This window comes from Anthonomus grandis, chromosome 16, assembly GCF_022605725.1.
Source record: "Anthonomus grandis grandis chromosome 16, icAntGran1.3, whole genome shotgun sequence".
Taxonomy (NCBI): domain Eukaryota; kingdom Metazoa; phylum Arthropoda; class Insecta; order Coleoptera; family Curculionidae; genus Anthonomus; species Anthonomus grandis.
The window spans coordinates 12,364,028-12,389,094 of record NC_065561.1 but is presented as its reverse complement, the minus strand read 5'-3'; the positions used below and the strand labels follow the sequence as shown (position 1 = coordinate 12,389,094).

The 25,067-nt window shown below is 32.1% G+C and overlaps 1 protein-coding gene across 4 annotated transcripts in view; it reads right to left on the bottom strand.

Moving 5' to 3' along the window:
* The window catches only part of LOC126746020 (signal transducer and activator of transcription 5B), a 65,905-nt gene that overhangs the window by 9,222 nt on the left and 31,616 nt on the right, over positions 1-25,067 (bottom strand). For 2 of the 4 annotated variants that reach the window (XM_050454107.1, XM_050454110.1), the window contains 6 exons: positions 22,109-22,275; positions 21,751-22,052; positions 15,051-15,307; positions 14,862-14,986; positions 14,642-14,797; positions 8,429-8,573 (listed from right to left, as the gene is read on the bottom strand). In XM_050454107.1, the coding sequence (XP_050310064.1) occupies positions 8,429-8,573; positions 14,642-14,797; positions 14,862-14,986; positions 15,051-15,307; positions 21,751-22,052; positions 22,109-22,275 (1,152 nt within the window). Of the gene's footprint in view, positions 1-7,977; positions 8,365-8,428; positions 8,574-14,641; positions 14,798-14,861; positions 14,987-15,050; positions 15,308-21,750; positions 22,053-22,108; positions 22,276-25,067 lie in introns of those variants that run through there. The other 2 variants (XM_050454109.1, XM_050454108.1) reach the window with 2 other exon arrangements.

The window sequence follows — 25,067 nt, the reverse complement described above, 5'->3', positions numbered from 1 at the left end:
AAGATCATGTCTGGTTATGTCTGTTTTGCAGCATGCAACAAAAACTGGTATTTGGATATTTATTTTGGGAGGTTATTCAGGGTGGGTTAGTAAATGGTATCATAAAAAATATACAAACGTTAAAAAAAGTTACTATGGATTTAAGTCGGAATGAAAGATGTAGCCACTGTGTTGCTTTAAAACTGTTTATAATTATCCATTTCGTCAGCGTTAAATAAAAAAAAATTATAATTTTACATACAGTGGGAACAAAAGTATGGAAACATTTAATTTTTTACAATTTCTTACATCTACCACTAAGAGTGTATTCTGTGTACAGTGAAAGTCGCTTATAGCGACGGTGAAGGGACCACGAAAATTACGTCGCTATATCCGACTTTCGTTATATGCGACCTGTTTTTTTTTTCTAGCAAACTAATAGAAGATAGACTTTACGATAGCCATAAGAAATAAAATTCACCATCCAATTTGTTTAAAATAATTTATTAACCACTAATTTACAAATTCACAACATTTAACAGATACATATGTATGTATGTAGTACCTACACCTTCTCCAGTTTTAAGACTTGAAATAATCTGTGATTTTACTCTGTTTCTTTGTTCGAGTACCATAATAGATGAATTCAATTTTTTTCTCTAAATTATTAACATGGTTTACCAATATTTCGTCCGATGAATAGTTATAAAAAACAAACTTTTTAATAGTATTAGTGGCTTGAAGAGCTTCTGCTGCAGATGGAAGTTGAAATTCTTCCCCTTCTGAACCCTCATCTTCGCTTTCCTCTTTGTCCTGAGATGTCGTCTACAATTTGTTCTTCACTTAGATTGTCGCATACTTCCAAACTATTTTCTGCATGTAAAAACTCGGTCCATTGATCATCTGACAATGCAGCAGACTTTTTTATTACAGCTAGCGGAACCTCATCTTCCTCTTCAAAATTAACATTAATTAATTTAGCCAGTGGAATGTCATCTTCTTCATCAAAGCTATCATTTCTAACATCCTCACTTTCTACGAAGCCTCCATGTCTAAAACAGTTGGCAATTGTTTTTGATGAAACTCTATCCCATGCTTTAGCGATCATTGATACTGCATCTAAAAGGTTAATACAACACTCTTTGCCTTGTTCAGCATTTTCTATGATTTTCATTAAGTGAAACTTTTTAAAATGCACTTTTAATGATCGAATAATCCCTTGGTCGATTGGCTGCAGGACAGAGGTAGTGTTTGCTGGCAAAAACTCGAGTTTTATGTATTTTAAATTATCAACTTTCGGATGAGCGGGACAGTTGTCTACTAAAAGTAAAATTTTTTTCTTGGTCTTCACCAACTTTGCATCCCATTCACGAAGAATCCTGACAAATAAATCAGAAGTCATCCAGGCCTTTTTGTTGGACTTGTACACGACAGGTAATGTCTTGATATGTTCGAAACATCGTGGATTTCTCGACTTGCCGATCACAATAAGTTTACGTTTATCCGATCCTGTCATATTGGTAGCAACTAAGACTGTAATTCGTTCCTTTGATAATTTTGCGCCAGTACAAGTTTCACTCTTGAATTTTAATGTCTTATCTGGGGTCAGTTTATAAAAAAGTCCTGTCTCGTCGGTATTATATATTTCGTCATCCTTATATCCTTTTCGTATTTCAGGCCAGACAGTTGTTAACCAGTTTTCACGTACTCCTTGAGGCACACTGGCAGCTTCGCTACTTATTTTCCCAAACACTAATGCTCGAAAGTATGTTGATATATATTGGAGAGTAACTTGTTTGCCATGTGAAGAGGATCTGCCATTGTCATAGATTTTCCTAGAGGATAATGATCCTGAACACACATCCCTACTAGTTAAAAATTCGATTTCAAGGGGAAAATTCCCCGATTTGAACTCTATAGATAATCTTTGGCAGTACTTGGAAAATCAATTTAGAAGAAGAAACATCAAAAAACCTGATCTATGGTTAGTTCTGCGGGAAGAATAGAGTAAAATTTCAGTCGAATATTATAGGTTCGATGGGAAGGTGATGCAAAGCAATCATTAAATAAAGCGAAAGAGTGACCAACTAAATATAAAAAAAGAATGATTGAATGCATAGTAGTTTTTTTGTTTATATTTTAGAATGTTTCCATACCGGTATCCATACCCGTGATCCCACGTTATCTGAACGTAAATATTTATAAAGTTTATTCGTGTTATCGATTTTCATTAATAAGTACGGCAAGGTAAGTGATTAAGGATTTGTTTTTTTATTGAATGAAGCTTTGTAGATAAAATATTGATGCTTTACGTTTATTTTAAATAATAAAAAGTTAGTATTTATTTTTTGAGGTTATAAACCTTAGCGGACTGGGACTCCTATTACGGGGAGTTAAGGGAGTCCGAATTTGGGGCTCCCCATATTAGTAACCATTTAGTAATGTATTGCAATTAAGTATGTCTTTTTTTTATTTGCAGATGCCAAAACGAAAGACATGGAACCCTGTTCAAATGAAGGCGGCGGTACAAGCTATGCGAAATAAAGAAATGGGTAGCTATAAAGCATCTCGGGTCTTCAATGTTGCATAGACAACCTTAGAACGTTATGCTATAAATAAAGGCACTTCTCCTGATGAGATAATTAAAACCAAAATGGGTAGAAATCCGATTTTACCGCAAGAATTAGAACAGGAACTGGTTGCATATTGCCTTGAAATGGAAGAAAAATATTTTGGCCTTTCGCGAAGAGATGTGCGATGCATGGCTTACCAGCTGGCAAAACTGAACAATTTAAAGAATCCATTCTCTAAAGGAAAAGGAGCAAGCTGGTAAAAAATGGCTACGAAATTTTATGAGACGACATAAAAAGCTTTCCGTCCGAACTCCCCAAGGCGTTTCCTACGTAAGAGCAAAAGGGTTTACACGCGAAGCTGTTTCGAGGTTCTTTGATATTTATGAACCCATTATGGAAAAGATCAAGCATTCCCCATCACGTGTGTATAATTGCGATGAAACGGGGATTACTGTGGTTCAACACAAACATACAAAAGTTGTTTTGAGTTGAGGGGTAAAAAGCAAATAGGTGCTTTGCAAGCTGCCGAACGAGGTTCACTTATCACTATAGTTACATGCATGAACCCCGCGGGTCACTTCATTCCTCCACTAGTGATATTTCCGCGTAAAAATATGAAGCAAGAACTTATGGACGGAACACCCCTAGGGTCCATCTATGCCTGTCACCCTTCAGGATGGATCCAGTCGGAATTACTTACCGATTGGTTTAAACATTTTTTAAAGCATGTAGAGCCCACAGCAGATGATCCAGCTGTCCTGGTACTTGATGGTCATTTTACACATACCAGAAATATTGAGGTGATTAACCTAGCTCGCAGTAATCACGTTTACATAGTGTGCCTCCCTCCCCACAGTTCGCACAAGATGCAGCCGCTAGATTTTTCTTCTATGTCACCATTTAAAACTTACTATGCACAAGAAATCGAAATGTGGCTTCGAAATCATGCTGATAGGGGAGTGGTAACAGTTTACCAAGATTGGGCAGCTTTTTGGAAATGCTTACCGAAAAGGGGCGACTGCTGAAATCGGTGCAAAAGGTTTTGAAAAGGCGGGCTTGTTTCCCTGTAATCGCCATGAGTTTGGATCACACGAGTTTCTTAACACAATTGTTGATCAAACAGTTCCAAATCCACATATGGAAGCTCTACAAAATGATCCCATTCCTGATGAGAATTTAGGTAATCATCCAATGGTGTCAACCAGTTCTACAAAGAACATATCTAAACCTGGTCCATCCGGCCTACAATGTCAGAAGTCTTGTTCTGGTCAAAATCAGTTAGACAGTCCCGCAATACAGGCAAACAATAGAAGTTTGTTATTCCTAGCGAAATAAGCCCTGTGCCAGTCTTGAATCCAGGCAAACAAAGTGCCCGTCCCGGATCAGCAGAACATATTACGGGGACGCTATATAAAACGTATTTGGAAGAGTCACTAAACAAAACCCAAAGCTCAAAAAAAAGAAAGCTGTAGCTCCTGTAAAACCAAGTAAGCCTAAAAAGGGGAAAAAAGTTGACTCTTCAGGAGAATCATCTGATGAAGAAGGCGAAGCCCAATATATGGATGACTCCGCAGACGACCCAATATCTGATGAAGATGAAGATGCCGAGTGCATTTACTGCAGGGTCTTTATTCAGATGACCAGTTTCTTTATTCTTTTATTCTAATTAACTTTATTCAGTTGTTTTTTAATAAATGTATCTTAGTAGATGTTAAAGTTATTTTCTTAAAAACAACATCCATATTTTTTTAAACACACTTTGCAACCCATTGAATCGATCACTGGATTCTGCAAAGGTGTGTGTATATGAAAATTCGACCTCCCCAATTTAGGTTCGTAATTTCGAGATGCATTATTTTTACATAAGAGGATCACTACCCCAATTTAATTAATTTTGAGTGTTTTTGTACATATATCATCTGTCCTGGCGTAAAATAATATCACTTCGAGATTTTTCCAATTTTGAACATATCATGCAATCTTTTTACTATTTTCAAAAAAAAACCTCTCCATATTAGGCGACTTTCCTCTAAATGTGAATATTATTAAATGTGATAATTAATAAACAAAAGTTTGATCTGTATATATCAGCCAGATTTGTTCATTATTGAACTGGAAAGGGTATATTTTTAAAATTAAAACAGGAAACAGGTGGTTAAATAGGAATATTTTGAAAAATTGTTCTCAGTGCTATTGTAAATGATGCAATTTTTTTCTTTCGAACCTGTTCCTATGTAAAAAATACTTATTTTCTATTTTTATAATTGAAATAAGCATATTTATTAAGATATACAGGGAGTTTCAAATTCGACCCTCAACATGGGGATTTTGAAATCTATAAGAGATACGAAGATGGTTAAATTATGGCAATTAAGTTTTGAGATTAATAATATGCCGTTTAAAGAAATTCAAAATTTTGAAAAATCGATGGAGCTTATTTCTTATCCGATTTTAAAATAATTAGCTTGTCACTTTGTTCGCGCTACATAATGGTGTTTCTAGATTTTTAATACGACGTTTCGTGTTTGTTGCCAATCATTATTAACTTTGTTTTTTTTTATGGGCGCTCTATAGAATTTTTGCTTATTTAAAATCTCTACAAAATTATCTTATTTATAAAAACGGAGGTTCTTATTACCAGTTTTTAAGATCAGACTTTGAAGGCTATTTGGATAACATAATTCCTTTAGAAAATTACTATGCAGTCTGGTTTGGTGACAGGCGGTTTGGAAATGATGGTCCTGTAAGATGGCCGGCAAGGTCTCCCGATTTGAATGTTTTAGCTACATTTTTATAGGGAAAACTTATAAATCGATTATGAGAGGGAGGAATTTCAAAATATTAAGGAGATGCGGTTAAGGCCATATCACGCAATTGTGTAGAAAAATATCAGCAAATTGTTATGCTCTTAAAGTGGTCGCAGGAGAGGTTGATTTTGACATGGCGAGAAATGTTTATTTTTCTTTAATTGAGTCCCATTTAAGGTATGGTTTGTGTTTCTGGGGTGCATGCACACATTACTTATTTAATAGTGTTTTTGTTTTGAAAAAGAGAACGATCCGACGTCTGTGTAATGTGAGTATGAGAGAGTCTTGCAAACAGCTATTTATCAATCATAAAATCCTAACCCTTCCTGCCTTATTTATATTGGAATCTGTTTGCCTCGTTCATAAGAAGTTTAGAAATGTGAACACAACTAATAGGCATGAATATAGCAGTCGACGAGCTAATGATGTGCTCTTGCCTATGCCTACAAGTTCACTGATCAAAAGAACTTTTATATTTCATGGTAAAAAACTCTTTAATCATCTTCCTGCAGATTTGAAAGGTATCGGTAGCTGAAAACTTTTTAGAAAACGTGTTAAAAAACTCTTAGTTGCAAAGGGCTATTATGAAATAACCGAATTTTTGTCGGATAGATTTTAGTCATTTTTACCTTTTTCTTGCAGGACTTTAGGTATATTCTTTTTATTTTTTACACCATATCATTTCGCCTAATTTATTTCTGTGATTCATTTTTTTTTCAGTTTTACATTTAATAAAATTGTATATTTCGGGAGTGAATAATATCTGTTTGTGTTATACATATTGATACTCCTGACATTATATTAGCTTTGTATGTTTTGGTTTAGAGTCTTGGAGGAGTATTTTTTTCTGAAGAATGGGGATGTTGTTGGTTTTACCGGTATAGGTAAACCATATTCATAGAAGCAGAATGCCTTTAGGATGATGGACCATAGCATGTAAATAACCTTTTTACATGTTTGTGTATATGTTTTTCTTTTTTACAGCTTTGTCAACAAATTTACTTTTATGACAATAAAGCATATATTGATTGATTGATTGATATTATTAGGAAGTTAACATATGTATTAAGTAGACGAAAAATAAATCGCATGGTGCTTAATATTCGTAAGAAAGGGGAAATTTTGTCTTGGTACACAGGGACAACAATTTGAGCACTTAATATAATTTTATTTTAAGATAAATATTTTTTTTCTAAATTTATTTATTTACCAACGTGTGTTAATAGAGTTGAGTTTTTTTTGAGTAGAGATTAATTTAGTCCTATTTAAAGGTGTTTCGAAAATAATAAGTCGAATAATGTGTAATAACCTGAAGTAATATGTGTACAGCATTAAAAATATTGCAATTCTAGTATTTCTGTATATTTTGCAGTTGTAACGTGTAACATTTATTGACAGTTTAAATATTGTCTCTTTTTTAAATTACGTGTAATAATCATCATTAAAAATAGAACTTTGCATAGATTTTAAAAATGCAAAAGTCCAATATGGCGCCCGTTAGAAAAAATAAATTTGATGATGGTTGGCAAAAGATAAAACGTCGTATTAAAAATATAAAAACACCATCATGTAGCACGAAAAAATCGGCAATGAAAAGTGCAAATTACTTTAAAGTCGAATAAAAAATAAGCTGAGAAAAAAATACAATCGAATTTTCAAAATTTCGTTTTTTTTTTACGATTATCTTCGGAATCATTAGGAATTTTTAAACAGCTTATTCTTAAGCTGAAAAATTCTCAATTTAACCATCTTCGTATCTCTTATAGATTCCGAGACCCCATGTTGAGTACATGGTATTACTTGAAACTAATATAATTTGTGTTCTAAAGCAATGCAATTATTCCGACCTAAGTTTATAGTAAAATTTTCTAATGTTTGTATTAATTAAAACCCAATTAAAACAGGGTGTCCCGTAATAAAATGTTCAAGTTTTCTGATAAAATATTAGGCGTAATTCTGAGGCGCTTTAAATAGTTTTGCAAAAAATTAACATAATATACATTTGTTCAACTTTCATGAACGAATATATGTTCCAATTCAAATTCTTGAATAAACACATATAATAAGTTCATTTTTATGTATTTTCTAAATACAGGTCGTATGTTTGAAATTAGAATGTTTGCCCGGTAACTTTAGGTTCAAACAAGAAATGATAAAAACAGTTATAAATTTAAAAAGCAAATAAGAACTAATAAAGGCAACAAGAAGTAAAATTTGAAAGAAAAAAAATGAGGTACTAGACCTAAATATACAAACAGGCCTATAATTTGCCTGTTTAAAAAATTAGTCTTTAATCAAAGACAGAAAATAAAACTAAAACTTTTATTTGCTCTTAAGAATTGCATCAGCATTACCTTTACTTTCATAGAATTTAAATGTATCATTACCTGTAATTACGTGATATAAATTATTAACTCAGAAATGTGCATTTTTTTTAACTTAGAAATACGCCTACTAACTGATCAAAAATTTGAACAAATAGACACAATATAGAACAACCTGTATATAACGTGTGCATTTGTTATTTGTGTTAATTAAAAAAAAAAAAAATGTATATATGAGATTTGAGTGACTAAAAGAATCTAAAAAAACGACTGTTCAAAAAATGCGACCCAAAATTATGTTTCAAAACAGTTTTATTACGGAGTTATTTTTGCTCATGTAAACATTTATTTCTATCGTATAGATAACAACATTTAGTAGATATTTAAACACTTTTACAAGTTAATACGTTTGTAGAATACATTTATCAAAAAATATAAATAAGTAAATATAAAATAGACATAATATTAAGTATAAAAAATGCTACAGGACAATAGTCCGTTATAAATATAATAAAATATAAAAAATTTCGAAAATTCAAAGATGACCTTTAAGTCTTAATAATAACATTTATCACCATATTCCTGTAAAGCATTAGTTAAGTAGACAATTATTTTCGAAGATGCTTCTTAAAGATCAAGCACACTCTGAAAACTAAAGGTTGGTTTGCATTACGTTATGTCCTTCAAAGATTGATTAATTAATTAACCGGATAAATAAATTATATTAAAATTTAAAAATGTTTACCTGCTAGCGACTGAAGGGGTATCCCTTGTCGGATCAGGACTCATGAACGAGTTATGATGTGGGGTGTTAAAGCTGTTATGTCCCACCCCTAATACCTGTGTCACTAGTACTGGTTTTACGTATCCACCGGGTCCTGTAGATGTTTCTAGGAAGAAAACAAAATAATTACAGTCTATTGTCTACGACATTTAAATTATACATTTCGTTACAGTATAAACAGCAATGATTGCCAATAACAGATACAAAACTTAAAATATAACAGTACATTAAAAACGATATAAAAATACAATAATATAAGAATATACACTTAGAGGTGATAATACATAACTCAGTGGCGTGCAAACAATGTAGGCAAAAAGGAATTGCCTACCCTAGTAATATATGTAAAATTAGAGAAATAAATTGCAATATAATATTCACTTCTTCCTTTTATCAAAAATATCAAATATCATTTTCATCTGCATTATAAAGCAAACGCAAACATATACAGTAATCCGAAATAGTGCAATCTTGCTTTTAAGCGCACTTGCTATTCCCCATGTAGGTGGCCCATATGGAGGGCTTCGTAAGGTGGACATTGCCTTGATATGAAAAATATATGGAGATGCGAAGGCAGCACCTATTATAGCGCTTGTACGCGACAAGCGAACGAAATTAAGGTGTGTGTTGAAAAGAGATAGAGCGATACCCGATTGGCGATTATGCCGGCAGTATTTCGTGTTTTCGGGTCGAAGGCGGTTCGCGGCTCGTGCCGGGGTGTTTATTTATATAGTTTTACTATTTTACAGTGTGTTTTTACTGTTTTGATAATAAAATGACCACAGTTTTCCTATAAAAACGTTAATATTAATAACTGATTAGTGTTATAATAGTGTTAAAAGTAATTAGTGATTGAAGTGCAGGTTACTTTGAAAATAAACATGCAGTGCGAATGTGATGACAGTGAAAATTGTTTACAACGGCTAAAAACAATTCCGTTTGGCTCCAGATCATTTGATCACAAGCACGACATTATAGCGGCAGGGCGGCCTATCCCTTCACTTAAAATGGTTCAGCAAAAGAAAAACTGTAATAGCTATTTTAATTATTGAATAATTTCTCAAATGCTGCAAAAAAACATGATCAATCCGAAAATTATCTAAAATCTGCCCTTTCTTTATATAACTTTGGACAAAATAGGATGGAAGTGGGCCTTTCTCGTCAATTTAAAGAAGAAATAGAGCGGCATAATTCTAAAGTGGATAGAAATCGTAACCTAATGCGAAGACTTATTGACATAACTTGCTTTTTGGGAAAGCAGGAACTGCCATTCCGCGGACATACAGAAAATACTGAATCGTCCAACAGGGGCAACTTTGTAGAATGCATACAACTTCTAGCTAAATATGATGGGATTCTTGAAGATCATTTACATGCATGCAATGAAAGTGAAAAAAGAAATGTTTTTTCAGGATTTTCTAATCGAATTTAAAACGATTTAATCTCTTCAATAGCTTTTGTACTCAAGGAAAAAATACGACATGAGTTGAACCAAACAGAGGTCGTGGCTATTATGATTGATGAGACACCAGATATAAGCGGCAAAGAACAACTTTGTGTAATTTTTAGATATTTTACAGACTCAAATGACATAGTTTATGGGATTTATCGACGTAAGTGAAAATCGAACTGCAGAAGCGCTAACCAAAATAATTACGGATACCTTGAATGACCATAAATGTACTGATAAACTAGTAGCTCAAAGTTACGATGGAGCCGTTGTTTTATCGTCTAGTAAAAATGGGGTTCAGCAAAAAGTGCAGGAAATTTGTCGTGATGCGATATACGTATGGTGCAGTGCCCATATTTTAAATTTAGTTTTGTCGAAATGCTGCGAAAGGGTAGTGGAAACAAAGTTTTTGGGAACAATTAAAAATTTGGGCACATTTTTCCACACGAGTACCAAACGTTCTGATTTCTATAATCGATTTTGTTCTTAAAAATTACCACGTGTAGTACAGACTCCATGGGCCTATAATTCCAGAACTGTAAACGGAATTTTCAGTGAACTTTTTATTTTGAAACACCTATTTAATGATATGCTTGAAAATCAATCAAACTGAGATGGAGAGAATCTTTCGGCAGCTAGAATGTATTTATTAACACTAGAAGATTTTGAATTCAATCATTTTTTGGAAATGTTCAATCAAATATTTGTTCAGACGGATGTACTGTATAATATAATACAGTCGAAACTATCTGATATTGGCTATTGTATTAAAAAAATTGAGAGTTTCAAAGCATTTTTGGAAAATTTCTTCTAGAATTCGAAAAAATATATAGTAAATGTGCGAATGGTTATGGCGAACCTCGAAGAAATATGGATGATGTTATAACACATTACACGCGAATTTTCAGAGAAATAGTTGACAAAATCAAAAGCGAAATTGATGATCGCTACAGGGAAATTAGACTATTAGATTTTTTCCGTCTTTTGGATTCTGATTGTTTCGAAACTTTTAGAAATAAATTTACAGATGAAATATTCAATGGTTTAAAATTGAAATACGGACAAAAGTTTGATTTTGAGAGATTGAAAAATGAGCTTAATTCATCAGAATTCAAAGGCATGAATGCTAATGAAGTCATACGTTTTTGCCAGGAAAAAAATGTACGAAGTGCTCCCTCAAATAATCAAATTAGCAAAATTAATCGTAACAATAACCGCTAGCTCTGGATTAAAACGCATCCACAAGTATTTACGTAATACTCAAGGACAAGAACGGCTTAGCAGTTTATCAATAATTTCCTTGGAGAAAGAACTCTTGCTAGATCTAAAACGTAAGTCGACTTTTTATGATGATGTTATCAATGCATTTTATAAAAAATGATTGTTTCTCAATTAATCAGACATTTTTAAATAAATTTGTGTAAATAAAGATTACCACCACATAAAGATTATAATAAAGATTTCCACTTCATCAAGAAAACGGTTCTTCTCGACGATTTTCTAATGGTCAGTACATTTTAAAAAATTATGCTACCTTATTGCCTAGTGCCTACCCTACTCTTAATGCACGCCACTGTAACTAAAAAGCTTTTAAGTCAGTATTAAAAAAATATGTAATTCTAAAGTAACATTGCAGATTGATGTTCATAAGGCCTATTAGTAATCTTAGTATTGAATTGATTGTGAGAGGTTTGGTAAATATCAATATCAGGCATATTTATTCAATAGAAAAAACATTTTCTAAATAGGAGAAGACTTAAAACTATTAATGCGAGGGAAATCCAGGTAGAAACTGTTTCTTGACCAAGTACCTACACTACCGCTCAAAAGTATTTGCCCACATATGACTGTTTTAAAGTTGTAACTCAAAATAATAAACCCATCATTTATTCTTATGAAACGGTTTATTTATAACAAAATGAATATAAACAATACATTTATCAAATAATTAAATTTAAGAAAATCAAATTTTGGATTTATCTACATGTCCGCCTCGATTTTTAATAACAGCTTCACAGAGTTTCGGTAGTCTTCTAATTAATTTGTCCAAAGTTTCTTGTGCCACTCTTCTTGGATGATCCTCCACAAGTCTTCTTTTGATGTGGGGCATGATTTTCGCACTTGTCTATCCAGTTCATCCCACAGTAATTCGATAGGATTGAGGTCCGGTGATTGTGAGGGCCATACCATAACTTTTAGAAGATGTTGCTTTTGTAATTGACCTAAATATTGCTTGCACAATTTCGACGTGTGCTTGGGATCATTGTCATGTTGAAAGATGAAGTTTTTTCCAATTAGTATCAGAAGGAAGTACATTGCCACTTAAAATTGTTTTGTAACCCTCTTTTCGAAGAATTCCCTCTATTCTAATTAGATCGCCCACTGCAGATCGTCCGAAACAACCCCACACCATCACCGAACCACCACCGTGTTTAACTGAGGCCACCATACAGTTCTCAGCGACCCTTTCATTGGCATAACGGCGAACAAAAACTCGCCTCTTCGTTCCAAAAACCTCCAATTTCGACTCATCACTCCAGAGAACTTTCTTCCAGTCATCAATGGTCCATTCTTTGTGTGATTGGGCCCACTCAAGTCTTTTCTTCTTATTAACATCCTTCAGTAGCAGTTTTGATACAGCTAAACGTCCTTTAAGACCAGTATTATAAAGTCGCCGTTTTACTGTCGAAATACTGACCGCTTTTTTACGCTCCTTGTTGATTTTTGCTGTAATTTCAGAGGCGGTAAGGCGTCTATTGCGTTTGCTTGTAATTATAATATTTAAATCCTCCTTTGAACTTGTTGCCTTTGGCCTTCCCGATCGAGGTTTGTTGCTAATAGTCCCTTCTCTGGTGAATTTCCTAACATTATAATCGACATTCCGCCTTGGAATTCCCAAATCCGTCGAAATTTGACGGTTAGTCTTTCCAGCCTTATGAAGTCCAATGATAATACCTTTTGTTTCTACCGATAACTCTTTTGTTTTAGCCATTTTAAAGAATGTTGAAAAATCAGCAAAGAAACGGTGACAATCGTCAATAAGCAAGCGAAATTATTTATCAATGTTACACAAAATCAATTCTTGAAGACTAAACACCTTTAAATGTTTCAAATTTCATCGGAAACGAGCTGTAAACAGTTTAGTTTTTTAGAAGAATATGCAATAAATGTGCAAAGAATGTGCATATTTTCACTACATTGTTTGTTATTTGCAAGACTATTTTTAAATACTCAGTGTTTTTCAAGGAACCATAGTTGATATGTATGCTGTTTAAGCATATATGCAATTTACTAAAGAGATACAATCTAAATATAGGTCTAAAGATCTAGAGCCATATTCTAGCTTTGGCCAAACGGAATTTTTAAACAACTTATCAAACACTTAGGTTAAAATTCTTAGTGGTTCTTATAGCATACCCCAAGACCTTTAGTTTCGGTACGAATATGATCTGCAAAGGTAAAATCATCATCAAATATTACCATTAGTAAACCACCAATCTTATACACATGCCTATAATCATTTTTACTCAATCTTAAGCTCATGGAGGCGCATTTCTGTGTATTAAGAACAAAATAATTTTGTAATTGGAGTATTTCCGGAAGAAAAGTTGATTATCTGATGCAAAAAAGCACCCAAATGAAGTCTCCAGTGATGTTCTATTCTTAGCCATCAAACGTCTGTTTAGACCAAAAATAACTCTACAGCATGCCTTATACATTACTTAAAATTTATTTCGTTCAAAGAAACTAAGACAAAAAAATATATAGTTACAAAAGTTTAATCTTAATAGAACTAGACTAAGACGATACCGTTTATAAGTTCAAATTAAGATATTGATGAACTAAATTACGAACTACGTCTACATATTCAAGGGGAATATGATGAATACAAATATTTATACTGCTGGTGGATAAAGGTGAGCAAATCATTAAATACACATGACATGCAAATTCGAAAAAACCCGAATCACTAGGATAAGTATTCCACCTAAAACCACTGGTTTCTATATTTTCCTGTCTGCCAAGTAAGACATCAGCAATACAATAAGTGGTTATTGTCTGCGAAAATAATAAAAAAAGGCAATAACTTCTGACAATATACATGCAATAACATCGCGATTTTTTTATGTATTGGTTTATTTTCTCTTCCTAATTAACACAGACAATTAAATAATATAGTGCCAGGATGACCTCATAGAGGTCCAAACCTTGTCAAGTTATAAATACATGTTTGTCTTTAAGTCAATAATTTTTGTTTTTGGCCTGGATCCAACAATTATTTGTACAGAATTAACAATGTTGGAGAATTTTATTATTATACGGTAATTATTAAAATATAATATTAAATTTCGTCAAGCAATCCCCAGGACAGAGCAAAAACGTATCGCCGATATAAATCTTAATAATAAAGAAAAAAACATAATAAGCTGCTTTATAAGAATTACTACATCAAGAAATGGTAAGTCTAAAAGTGAGCAATTTCAAAATAAAACGTTGGAGTTTTATTTTATAACCAGCGATTTCTACAGATAATTAGAATAATAGTCACTAAGCCCTAAACTCAATTTAAATTTATTGTCTTTTGACCTAAAACAATGACTCGGGTAAATATCTGAATTTGAAACAGAATATATTAGCTATATTTATTTATGTTACCATTAAGGTTGTGAAAAAATGCTTATAAACGTATTTCCTGGATACTATAAGTATGAAAATAAACTTACCTTGATATTGTGTATAATATTTTGCAAAAACATCAGCTTTCGGGATGTTGGGGTAAAGTTTGACCAAATGTGATATGTCAGCAATCCTGTCAGCGAGAGATCTAACCGGCAAATCTTTCGCAGTAAATGGTTGTATACTTAAAACCTCTTGTGAATCTGCAATATAGAATATAGAAACTGGCCTGATGCATGAACAAAAAATATATTGTAATAAACTTACCTTGCGTCCAAGCAATAGTAATACCGCCAAGCTCACTATCAGAAAATCGTAGCAAGAAGGTACCAGCATGACAATTTAACAGTAGCTCTTCTGCTGTCTTCTTCTTTACAAAACCCATAATTGCACTGATAAGAAAAAATATATAGTTTAGCGGTTAACTAAACAATTTGACAAATAACTGCTACTTACCCATCTACCCAAGGATTCCTCAGATGTTCCTTCGTTAGTTTCATAATCGCGAAGAACCACTCCCAAAAAGTGAAATTCCGGTCGGGCAAAGGTTCCTTGCAAAACTGCGCCCAGGACAACATCTGGTGACTCTGCTCATTGTAATTGCCACGGAACACCTTGTCAGCGAGGAACCGCAGGTGATCTTCGTTTAATCCGCGACCAGTCGCGTTTTTAAATTTCATCGAGAGAGTTTCTTTAATTTTTACCCATGGTACCTTTAAGAAGAAATGTCAGGTAAAATTCATAGAATATTGAATTGAAAGATGCAGCTATTGTAAAGTGTTTTTTAAATTTTACCTAACCTGTAGAGCAAAATGTTTAGGCCAAAGCAATCATTAGGTACCAGATTGTTCCAGCTTGCATATATAGCACCTGCTATATTGTAACTAATATTGGAATATTTTAAGAGAAATAATTTTTCTACAGGTTTGGATATGGCAGGTTTTATTTGAGTTGGAATTTGCCCGCATTCCAATCATCTAGTTCCGTTTTTCCGACCTTTCGACAATGTGAGGATAAAACTAAGCCAGCCCACTTCAGTCAGTTCATGCCCAATAACAGAGACTATAAACACGCCAAGACAGACTGCAAAACTAAAATAAGATTGCACTAGTTACCCGCAAGACTTTTTTTATTCTTGCATTCAGATACTGCCTTTGTCAACTCATTTTTCCTTAGAGATCCATAGGCCTTTTTCAATAATGATATGATGTGTTCACGAGCATGTAGACCCAAAGCTTTTTTGTCAACAGTTGACCATCGTAGTATGCTTCAAGCCCTCGTGTATTGTAGAATCGGTCATCGTTACACCAAATTTATTGAGCAACAAGAAAGTTTATGACAAATATAATCACAAGTAAAAATCTAAAAGTAAGGGGCTTGAATATTTTGAAAGTATGGTACCTAGGCCATGAAATTCAATAGGGGAGAATAGATCTGACCTGGGCAGCTTGTGGAAAACTGAGCTACATCTTAAGATCTGATATTCCCATATGTCAAAATGGACGGTCTATACCAGTATGTTCTGCCTGTGGTAACATATGGAGCCGAAATACTGACTCAATATTCAGACCCTTTAAAGCTGTAATGGTGCGTATTGATTTTCAACGAAATTCCACAAACAAATAAACGCGATGCAACAAATATTTTTGCGAGAAGTTTGGGATATTTGGAAAATTGAAGGTATTAGCTGTGTTCTCACCAAAGAAAAAAAAATTTTGACGGATATAATTCAGAGGTTAAAATACAATTTTTCTATATTGTCGTGGGAGATCAACATTGAAAATATGTACCTAAAACACACTAACCCAATAGAACCCTGGTAATGCATTCAATTTCTTAATACAATAAAAAAGTACGTAAGTTACATGATATTTGAGCGATGCGCGCATGTACAGCAAATAAGAGCGGTGTTGCTTTCGATCCTTAATTTCTATATTATTCTATAAAAAGTATTTAAAAGATTAGTTTAATGCTAATAAAAATGAAACGTCCTGAAAATTACCCTGAGGATCATAAGAAAACGGTAGATGCAGCGCAGAAAGCTAACGATACAAATTAAAAGACGAAACAAATTGCCGGCTAAATTTGACTTCAACTAAATCCAACTTGAAGACCTCTGTCTTGAAGTCTTTGGATGAGCTAAAGAACAACATATCCCAAGCAAAAACTGTAGATCAGATGCAAAAAAAAACAATCTGGATCAAAACAAAGGCCTAATGTCGGCGATGGCTACAAGATGATATTTTTGATAACAAAAAGCGGTTAAAAGATTCGGAAAGTTTTCTTATTTAACTGCTTACTCCAGATAACCTTAACATTTTCAAAGAATGCAAAATCCATTTTCCGAAAGCATGCTATACTGTGATTAGCGAAGGTATTAAAATCGATATTACGTCACTGGAAAAATTAAATGCAATCATAAGTAACTTGCGTTCTACTCGGAGAATTTACATGAAATACAGGTCCAGTGACTCTGAATAAACTTTAAGGATTTATACATATCTATATAATGAAGCAAATCTAAATTATTAATATTTTCTATTTACTAAAAAAGTCTAAAAATTATTAATTTATTGTTCTGATGGGTCAAGTCCTAAAGAATTATAGGATAGTTTTTGAACAAGAAAGCAGTGGCGGCTCCTGACAGTTCAGGGAGGTAGGGCCAAACCTTGATCTAATTTTATCATGACCGAACGAGTGATCGAAATTATTACATTTTTTATCAAAATTATAACGCAATAAGTTTTCTATTTTTTTTTGTAGATAAAAATATACATTTTAAAAATTTTGAAATTTAAGGAAATGAACTTACAAAAACTACGTGGAAATGTCAATACTTCAGGTCACAGGCAACATACAGTTTTCCATATTTACAGTAAGGTACACAAATAAGTAATTTCATTGTTTTTAATAACTTTAAAAAATTTTTCTATATTTAAATCGGGCAACGGTCGTCCTCCTTTATTTCTACTTTTTGTTCCCATGATAAAGTGGAAAATGGATTTGCTTTTAAAAAACTAATTTTATTCATTGTTTTTAATATTCAATAAAAATAAAAAACACCAACAAAGCCGAAAACGCCAGCCAAATAAAATAAAAGATCTCTACGGAACCGCGAACGCCCGATGAATAATCAAAACAAACAATATCAGGCACGTTTTGCTAGAAAAGATTCTATTGGTTTGGAGCCCGGCCCAAAATTATTTAATATGCCGTAGATTTACCACATTGTTTCAAGGACATTTGCTGTGATTATTCGATGTAACACGCATCGATACACGAGGCCTGGCACGACAACTACGTCTTCGATTTCGATTTTCGTCTTTAATTTTATAATTGGTATTAAATATTAATATACAGATATTTTTTTGAAAATTTAAAAAATAAATTATATTTTTTTTATGTTCAACGTTTATTAGGTAGAGCCATGGCACTGTGGCTCTACCCCAAAAGCCGCCACTGCAAGAAAGTTATATTACTATTACTACTTACCATTTAATTAAACAAAAATGCATTTACTCTTAAATTAATTTTCTCTTATATGGATGCAGATATTTGTTGTTTTTTTTTCTCTTTATTTTTGTTTGCATTAAGTAAATATTACATGTCGTGACGGATATAAGCATGTCAGTTACTTTTTATCTGTTAGTCAAATTTCAGGAGTAAGGGATCAACTGCAAAATATAATAAGTATGTAATATTATTAGCATGATGCCAGCTTATTTTAGAACTTAATCATATTTTAAGCTGTTCTGTTTTGATTATTGTTTCTGGTCTGGAGATTTTTTTTGAATCAGCAAAACTAAGCGCTGAGTCCGATGATAATGAGTTATCCCATTAAAATTCATCACTCCTAAAACAAGATTGAGATTTATTTTGTGGAAGAAAGACTTCTTTTTAAAAAGGCATCTTCCTTATTAACTATTTACTCCACTTCCAAAAATGGACTTGATTATAGTGACAATATTTACGATGGTTCTTTAAATAATAAACAGTCCAAATCCATTCAAAAATTGCAAAATACTTGTATGCGTTTCTCTTAAATAATTTTTAAAACAAAAATGCCACCTAATTTGGCTCAACTATTTATATCCAGGGTTAGAATAGCCTTATTAAGCTCGTCATATTAAGGACGTTATATCGTTTAACAAATTTTCAAAAGTCGTTCAGTTTTATGGATTATAACAAAGCAAAATCTTTATCACTACGGAAATTCTCAGAATATATTAAAGGTATTATGACGATTCTTTACTATTTTATTTTTTTTTATTTATTGTTATATTGATTAATTATTTAAACAAGTGGCTGGATGGTGTGCCGTATTAGTGTTTGTGTATGTTAATTTAAGATACAAACTGATATTATGCTGTTGAGGGTTGGGAGGGGAGCTCATGTGCTTGGCCAGGGTTTTGTCCTCATATTACGTTAGCATTAGGATTACACAGGAATTTAATGTCTGCTGCTCTGCATATTTTTTGTTTTTTCAAAAAGCCATTTGAAACATAATTGTCAATTCATGTTGAAATTACTAGCTCAACATCTCCTAATATAAAAACTAGTACTATGTAGCGTCTAAAGGATTATTAATCGGTTGTATAATAATCGCGGGATTGTCGTTTGTTTATCACATTTAATTAAAATGGATATCTGCTAATTTAAGAAGTATAGTTTATAGAAATTGTGTTGAAAAAAATGTGCATTAAGCATCATTTATAGAAACTGCAACCATATAATATACAGTGTGACAACTTAAGTTGATAACATATGGGAAACTCTTCTATTATTAGTTTTACGAAAAAAAAAATCTTCATAAAAAGTTTTCTTATGTCCAAAACTTAAAATGCAATAAACAAGAATCAAGTTTTATTCGTGTATATGAGGCTTATCAACAATTGCTGAAGAGTAAAGTGCCTTTATTTTTGACAATAGCAAAAATTGTTATAAAGAGAAGTTGGTTAGAACTAAAAACGATGTTCAAATATGCAATTACATCCTGGTACTTAAAACATATTTTTAACAAATTTTTCTCAAATTACCTAGGAAAACCGAACATTTTTATTTTTTATTTATTACAAACATGATAACCTTTCTGTTCAGAAACTAATAAGTAAATTTTTACAAAACAAAATAACTAATAATAAGAAGTAATCCCTTAATTATTATTGAAAACAGTCACTTATAACTTTAATGAATAATTTCATAATAATTAATTGTTAAAATAATTTTAACCAACATTATTAGCTCCTTCCACTCGCTAATGCCTTAATATACCCGCCTTCTCTTTCAATACAGGTAATTGTTCTACCACAAAAGTTTTTTAATATTCTTCTAATCATAACCGGAGTAATACTCTGAATTCTTTCCAAATGAGTAACATCTGTAAATGTACTCGTAATAAAAAATCGAGTGGCGTCAAATCTGGAGAGCGAGATGGCCACAAAATTTCCGAAAAGCGAAGTATAACTCTTTCATTAAAACAATTTTAAAGGTATTGCCTTACATCTAACCTACTATGGCATGCAGCAGCATCCTGTTGAAACCATATTTTTTTGACGTTGAAGCAGGGAAAGGTTGTCAAGAAAATATTTTAATTCATTTTCTAAAAAGAGCAAATAACGGTTCGCATTTAAAGATTCAGGAAAAAAAAGGTCTATTTTTTTATTTCGGTAAATTCCACACCACACATTTGTTTTGAATGCATACTGGTCGCGACTTTTAATGTTAAAATTTGAATTCGTATCAGTCCACCAACGGCAATTTTGTAAAGAGATTGTTCCATTTGATGAAAATGTTGCTTCATCCGAAAAATGAATGTCTTCTCATAACATTTCTTGAGTATCACAGCAGATGTCAAAGCGTCTATCACGATCTCCTGGTCTTAACGTATGAATATCAGATAACAAAATGCTATTTTGAAAGAAAGAAAAATTTCAATACATCAGAAGAAAAGTATATAGAAAAGCACAAACAACCTAAGCATGATTAGTCATAAACCAATTCACTTATATAGATACTCAAATAAGACACATCACTGGTACCTAACAAAAAGCAAAAGCAAAGCCGTTCCTAAAATATTAATTTTTCCCCATTCTCACTCTAAAACTGTTATCTTTTTCGCACCTTTTTGAATGCTACTATGTTATCCAATAGTTATTCCCTGGTTTTGTATTTAAAGATGTTAAAATTATGTACATTTTTAATTTCCAGTGTATAGTCAATAAGTTTTAAAAATGTGGAGTTATTTGGAGCTAGGGTGTCGAAATGCACAACCATTAGATCTAGTTAGGTAATTATAATTTTCCATTTGATAATTCATTCTTCCCTGGTTAATAAACTTTAAGACAAATAAAATATATAGCATTTTAAGATCTACTAATGATGTTAATGTGAAGAGCTCAAAAGTTAGGAACACGATAGGATATGATATGGAAGCTGCCCTTGCTCGCAAGGATTTTTTAAGATGTTCGATTGTTGAGAGCATTATTGCAAATTTCATGTCATCATTCATTTCAACCTGTTGGCGTTTCTTGATAAATTTATTACTTATATAGCCAAAAGTTTCTAATTTGGTTAATATTTTTCTTATTGCTCCATAGTGAAGATTTTTCTCTGGGTGGCGATTAGTAAAAAATTCTGCAGCTTTTCGTTATGTTTATTATATATTATGTTAATTATCACTTTCAAACATTTCTTACTATAAACAAATCATTTGTTGGTCAATGCATCCTAGACTAGACGTATAATTTCACTTACATTTGCATTGTTATTGTAAATAAAGAAAAAATTTAAGTAGCAGGATATAATTGCATATTTGAGTGTAGTTTTTACTTCTCAACAACTTCTTTTTATAATAATTTTCGTTATTGTCAAAAATAAAGGTATTTTTACTCTTCAGCAAAAATCACATTTTTTGACAAACCTCGTATAGGACGAATAAAATTTGATATTTGATTATTGCATTTTGGACCAGGCAAAACTTTTTATAAAGAATAACTCTTTTTCCTAAAACTAATAATAAAAAAGTTTCCCATACGTTGTCAACTTAAGTACACACTCTGTATACTAAATGTATACTAAAACTAAATTCCTGTAGTTCTTGCTTCGGATTGTGGAAACATTGACCACAAAAAGACCTAATAGTCAAACACCTTCTTACCTTGTCTGGAACTTGGAAGGGACACCTTCCTGGCTCACTAAATGCATTGTCCCACGTAACAGTGGCCCAGGCGTGCGGCTCTTGGTTTCCATGAACTATCACAACAACCGGTAAACTTAAGGTCCACACGTGAAACATAAGTTCCCCACCGCCCACGCTGAATTGCGACTGGAACAAAAGCGAAAATTTCTCGTCCATCACGCTTTCCGTCCCTTTTTTCTCCGCCCTTTTAATCTTTTTCAGCTGCATGTTTCTGAAGCTGACCGATAGCTGCCTCGTCGTTTGTTGGTACTCCATGGTACCTAAATATATAACATTTGTACCATTTGATGATTTTCTATTATAGTATTCTTCTTACCGGTACTGTTGAGAATTTCCCCAGACGAATCGTTGTTTTTTCCTAACTTGTCGTTTTTCAGGAGGAGATTTGCCTGAGTCTCAGAAATTATGCTCACTTTGACTTGGGGAGGAGTCATATTAACATTAAGTTTCCCACCTACCAGTAGGCGAACAGTTGATAGAAATCTATTAAATTGAAAATGTTAGTATGTATGGTACTTTTCACAATTTAATCTACATGGATAGTCTGAAAAATGCCAATATTTTTTATGTGAAAATAGGATCTAAATGAAATGAAAAGAATATGATCTTAAATGTAATAGAATCAAATATACAGTATTGGCCATAATGGTTGGAACTTTTAAAAATTTGAAATATTTCGGATTTATTTATATATTATACATATTTTGGTTTGGGTTTATTGTAAAATCTTATTAACTAAACTATTGCACAGTGCAGACCAAAGATAAGTAATGGTAATATATGCATAAATCAACTAGCAGCTGAGCTTTAGAATCAAAAATATTCAATTCAATCAAAAATACTTGGAATAAAATCTTTTAATTCTTAAAAAATATACAAAACTTAAATTTCTTATCTTAAATATTATATGAATTAATATTTAGTGTGATAACCTCTTGCATTAACTACTGCTTGCATTCTTCTAGACATTGATTCAATTAAATGTTCTACTATTGTCCTGTTTATAGTAGCCCAGCCTTCAAAAAGTTTTTCAAATAACTCAACAGCATTTTTGACTGCTCCAGTACCGAATTATTCGATTCAGAAGCTTCCATAAATTCTCAATCGGATTTAAATCCGGACTTTGGGCTGGCCACTTTAATAATGTAATTTTTTGCTCCAACCATGCCTTTACCAATTTTGAAGTGTGCTTAGGATCGTTGTCCTGTTGAAACACAAAATTAACTGGCATTGATTGAAATGTGTAGGGCTCTATTACATCCCACAGGATATCTCGATACATGAATCGGTCCATTTTTCCTACCACCTGATGAAAAGGCCCCATGCCAAGAAAAGCAGCCCCACACCATCACGCTACCAAATATACTTCTTACTGAATCTTTGGCCCTTTGGTCACCGTACCTGTACTATTCCATCACTAGAAAATAGATTATATTTGGATTCCTCGCTGAACAGAACCTTCTTACAATCCTGCACTATCCAGTTAAGGTGATCTAGGGCAAATTGTAAGCGTAGCTTTACGTTCTTGTTCCGCAGTAAGAGTTTTTTTGCAAGTGTCTGGTCACTAAAACATAGTCTTCTTCGTACTGTCCTTGCTGAGATATTGAAAGGTTCACTTTCATATAGTATTTGCAATATTTTGGACCGAGAAAAAAATGGGTAGTTATGAATATTTAAAATTTGCTTATCCACCCGGGCAGTAGTAGCTTTAGGCCTTCCAGAGCCTTTCCTGGAATCGTATGACCAAATATTGTGTGTCTTTAATGATTCCTTGGAACTTTCAATCTTGTAGAAATATTACACTGCTTAATACCCTGTTTGTAAAAGTCTATAATTCTTTGGCGAATATCGCTAGAATATCATTTTTCTTTTGCCACCTTAACACAAATATATCGCTAATCGTTATAAATTTAACTGACCTGAGCACTGGCTATTCAAAAACTGCCACAAAATACATATTTATAAGTTTAAATAGACAGTTCCAAACATTTTGACCCGGACATAAAATGAAAATATTTCTTATTGCCCAAACAAAGATAAGCCATAAATATATTCTGTGGTATTTTGTTTATTTAGTGATATGCTATTTTTTAGGATGCATAGTGATTTAAAATACATTTACAATACTAATAATAATACTAATAATACTAATATTTACAAAATTCAAAAGTTCTAACCATTATGGCCAATACTGTATTCTAAATTACTTTTAGCCATTTTAAACTCTATTGGCTTTTTGAATAGTACCAGAATGTTAATTGAAAATTGCCTTAGAGATCGAACTCAGTACGTTGAAACAATTGTATCTTCGCAAAACATTAAAAAAATTATGTTAATGATATGGTTAAGAGGTTTTTGAGTATTTATAAATATAAATTTTGGAATTTTTCGAGGTATCGAAGTTGAATATTCAATTAGGTTACAGCCCAGAAATTTTCAAGTTTTAACAATCTAAACTTAGAATTTTATAAATTTAAAATTAATTTCAAAGAGAAAAGCTTAAAATTAAATTAACATTTTTACCTATTTTTTATACTTTTGCTAAAATTTAAAAAAATGTCAAAAGCAAAGGATAAAATTAGATTTTTTATTTAACGTTTCTAAGAGTTTTCAAAATTTTTTAAAACTTTGGCTTTGTTTTCTTTTTAATTCTTATATATCAAATTAAAAAAAAAGAAGGATAAAGAAATGAGGAATTTTTAAATTTTTAGGTATTTCAGATAATTTGAAATTAATTGGTTTTAATTTTTTTTTGTGTTTTCAAATTTATGTTTATAAAAACTAAATATTAAAATTTTAGCGTTTCCAAATATTTGATATTCTCATTATATAAATTTTAAAATTTTTAGGCTTTTACTATCTCTGGAAATTTCGGGAGTTTAGATATTAGTTGTGACATATTATTTTTGAAAAGAAGAAAAAGGGAAAGAAGATAAATCACTTTAGAGTTTTCCTGAATTTTGACTAAATAATATATTTTTTTAAATCTCATGCATTTGAATAAAACTATTTATAATAACAAGCTTTTTAAGAAGAAAAAGAGAAATAATACGAACATTCAAGACTTTTCCACAACTTTGATTGCAGAGACTAAATTTTTTTTATATTCATGAATTTCAATAAAACTGTTTATAATAATTAAATTTCAAAGAAGATAATAAGAAAGCCAAGAAGTAGAAATCCAAAAAGCGAAAGATATTCAAGTGTTTTTTTACAGAATTTTAACTGCCTGGAATAAATAGAATTATTTATTTAATTTAAAGTATTTAATAGTT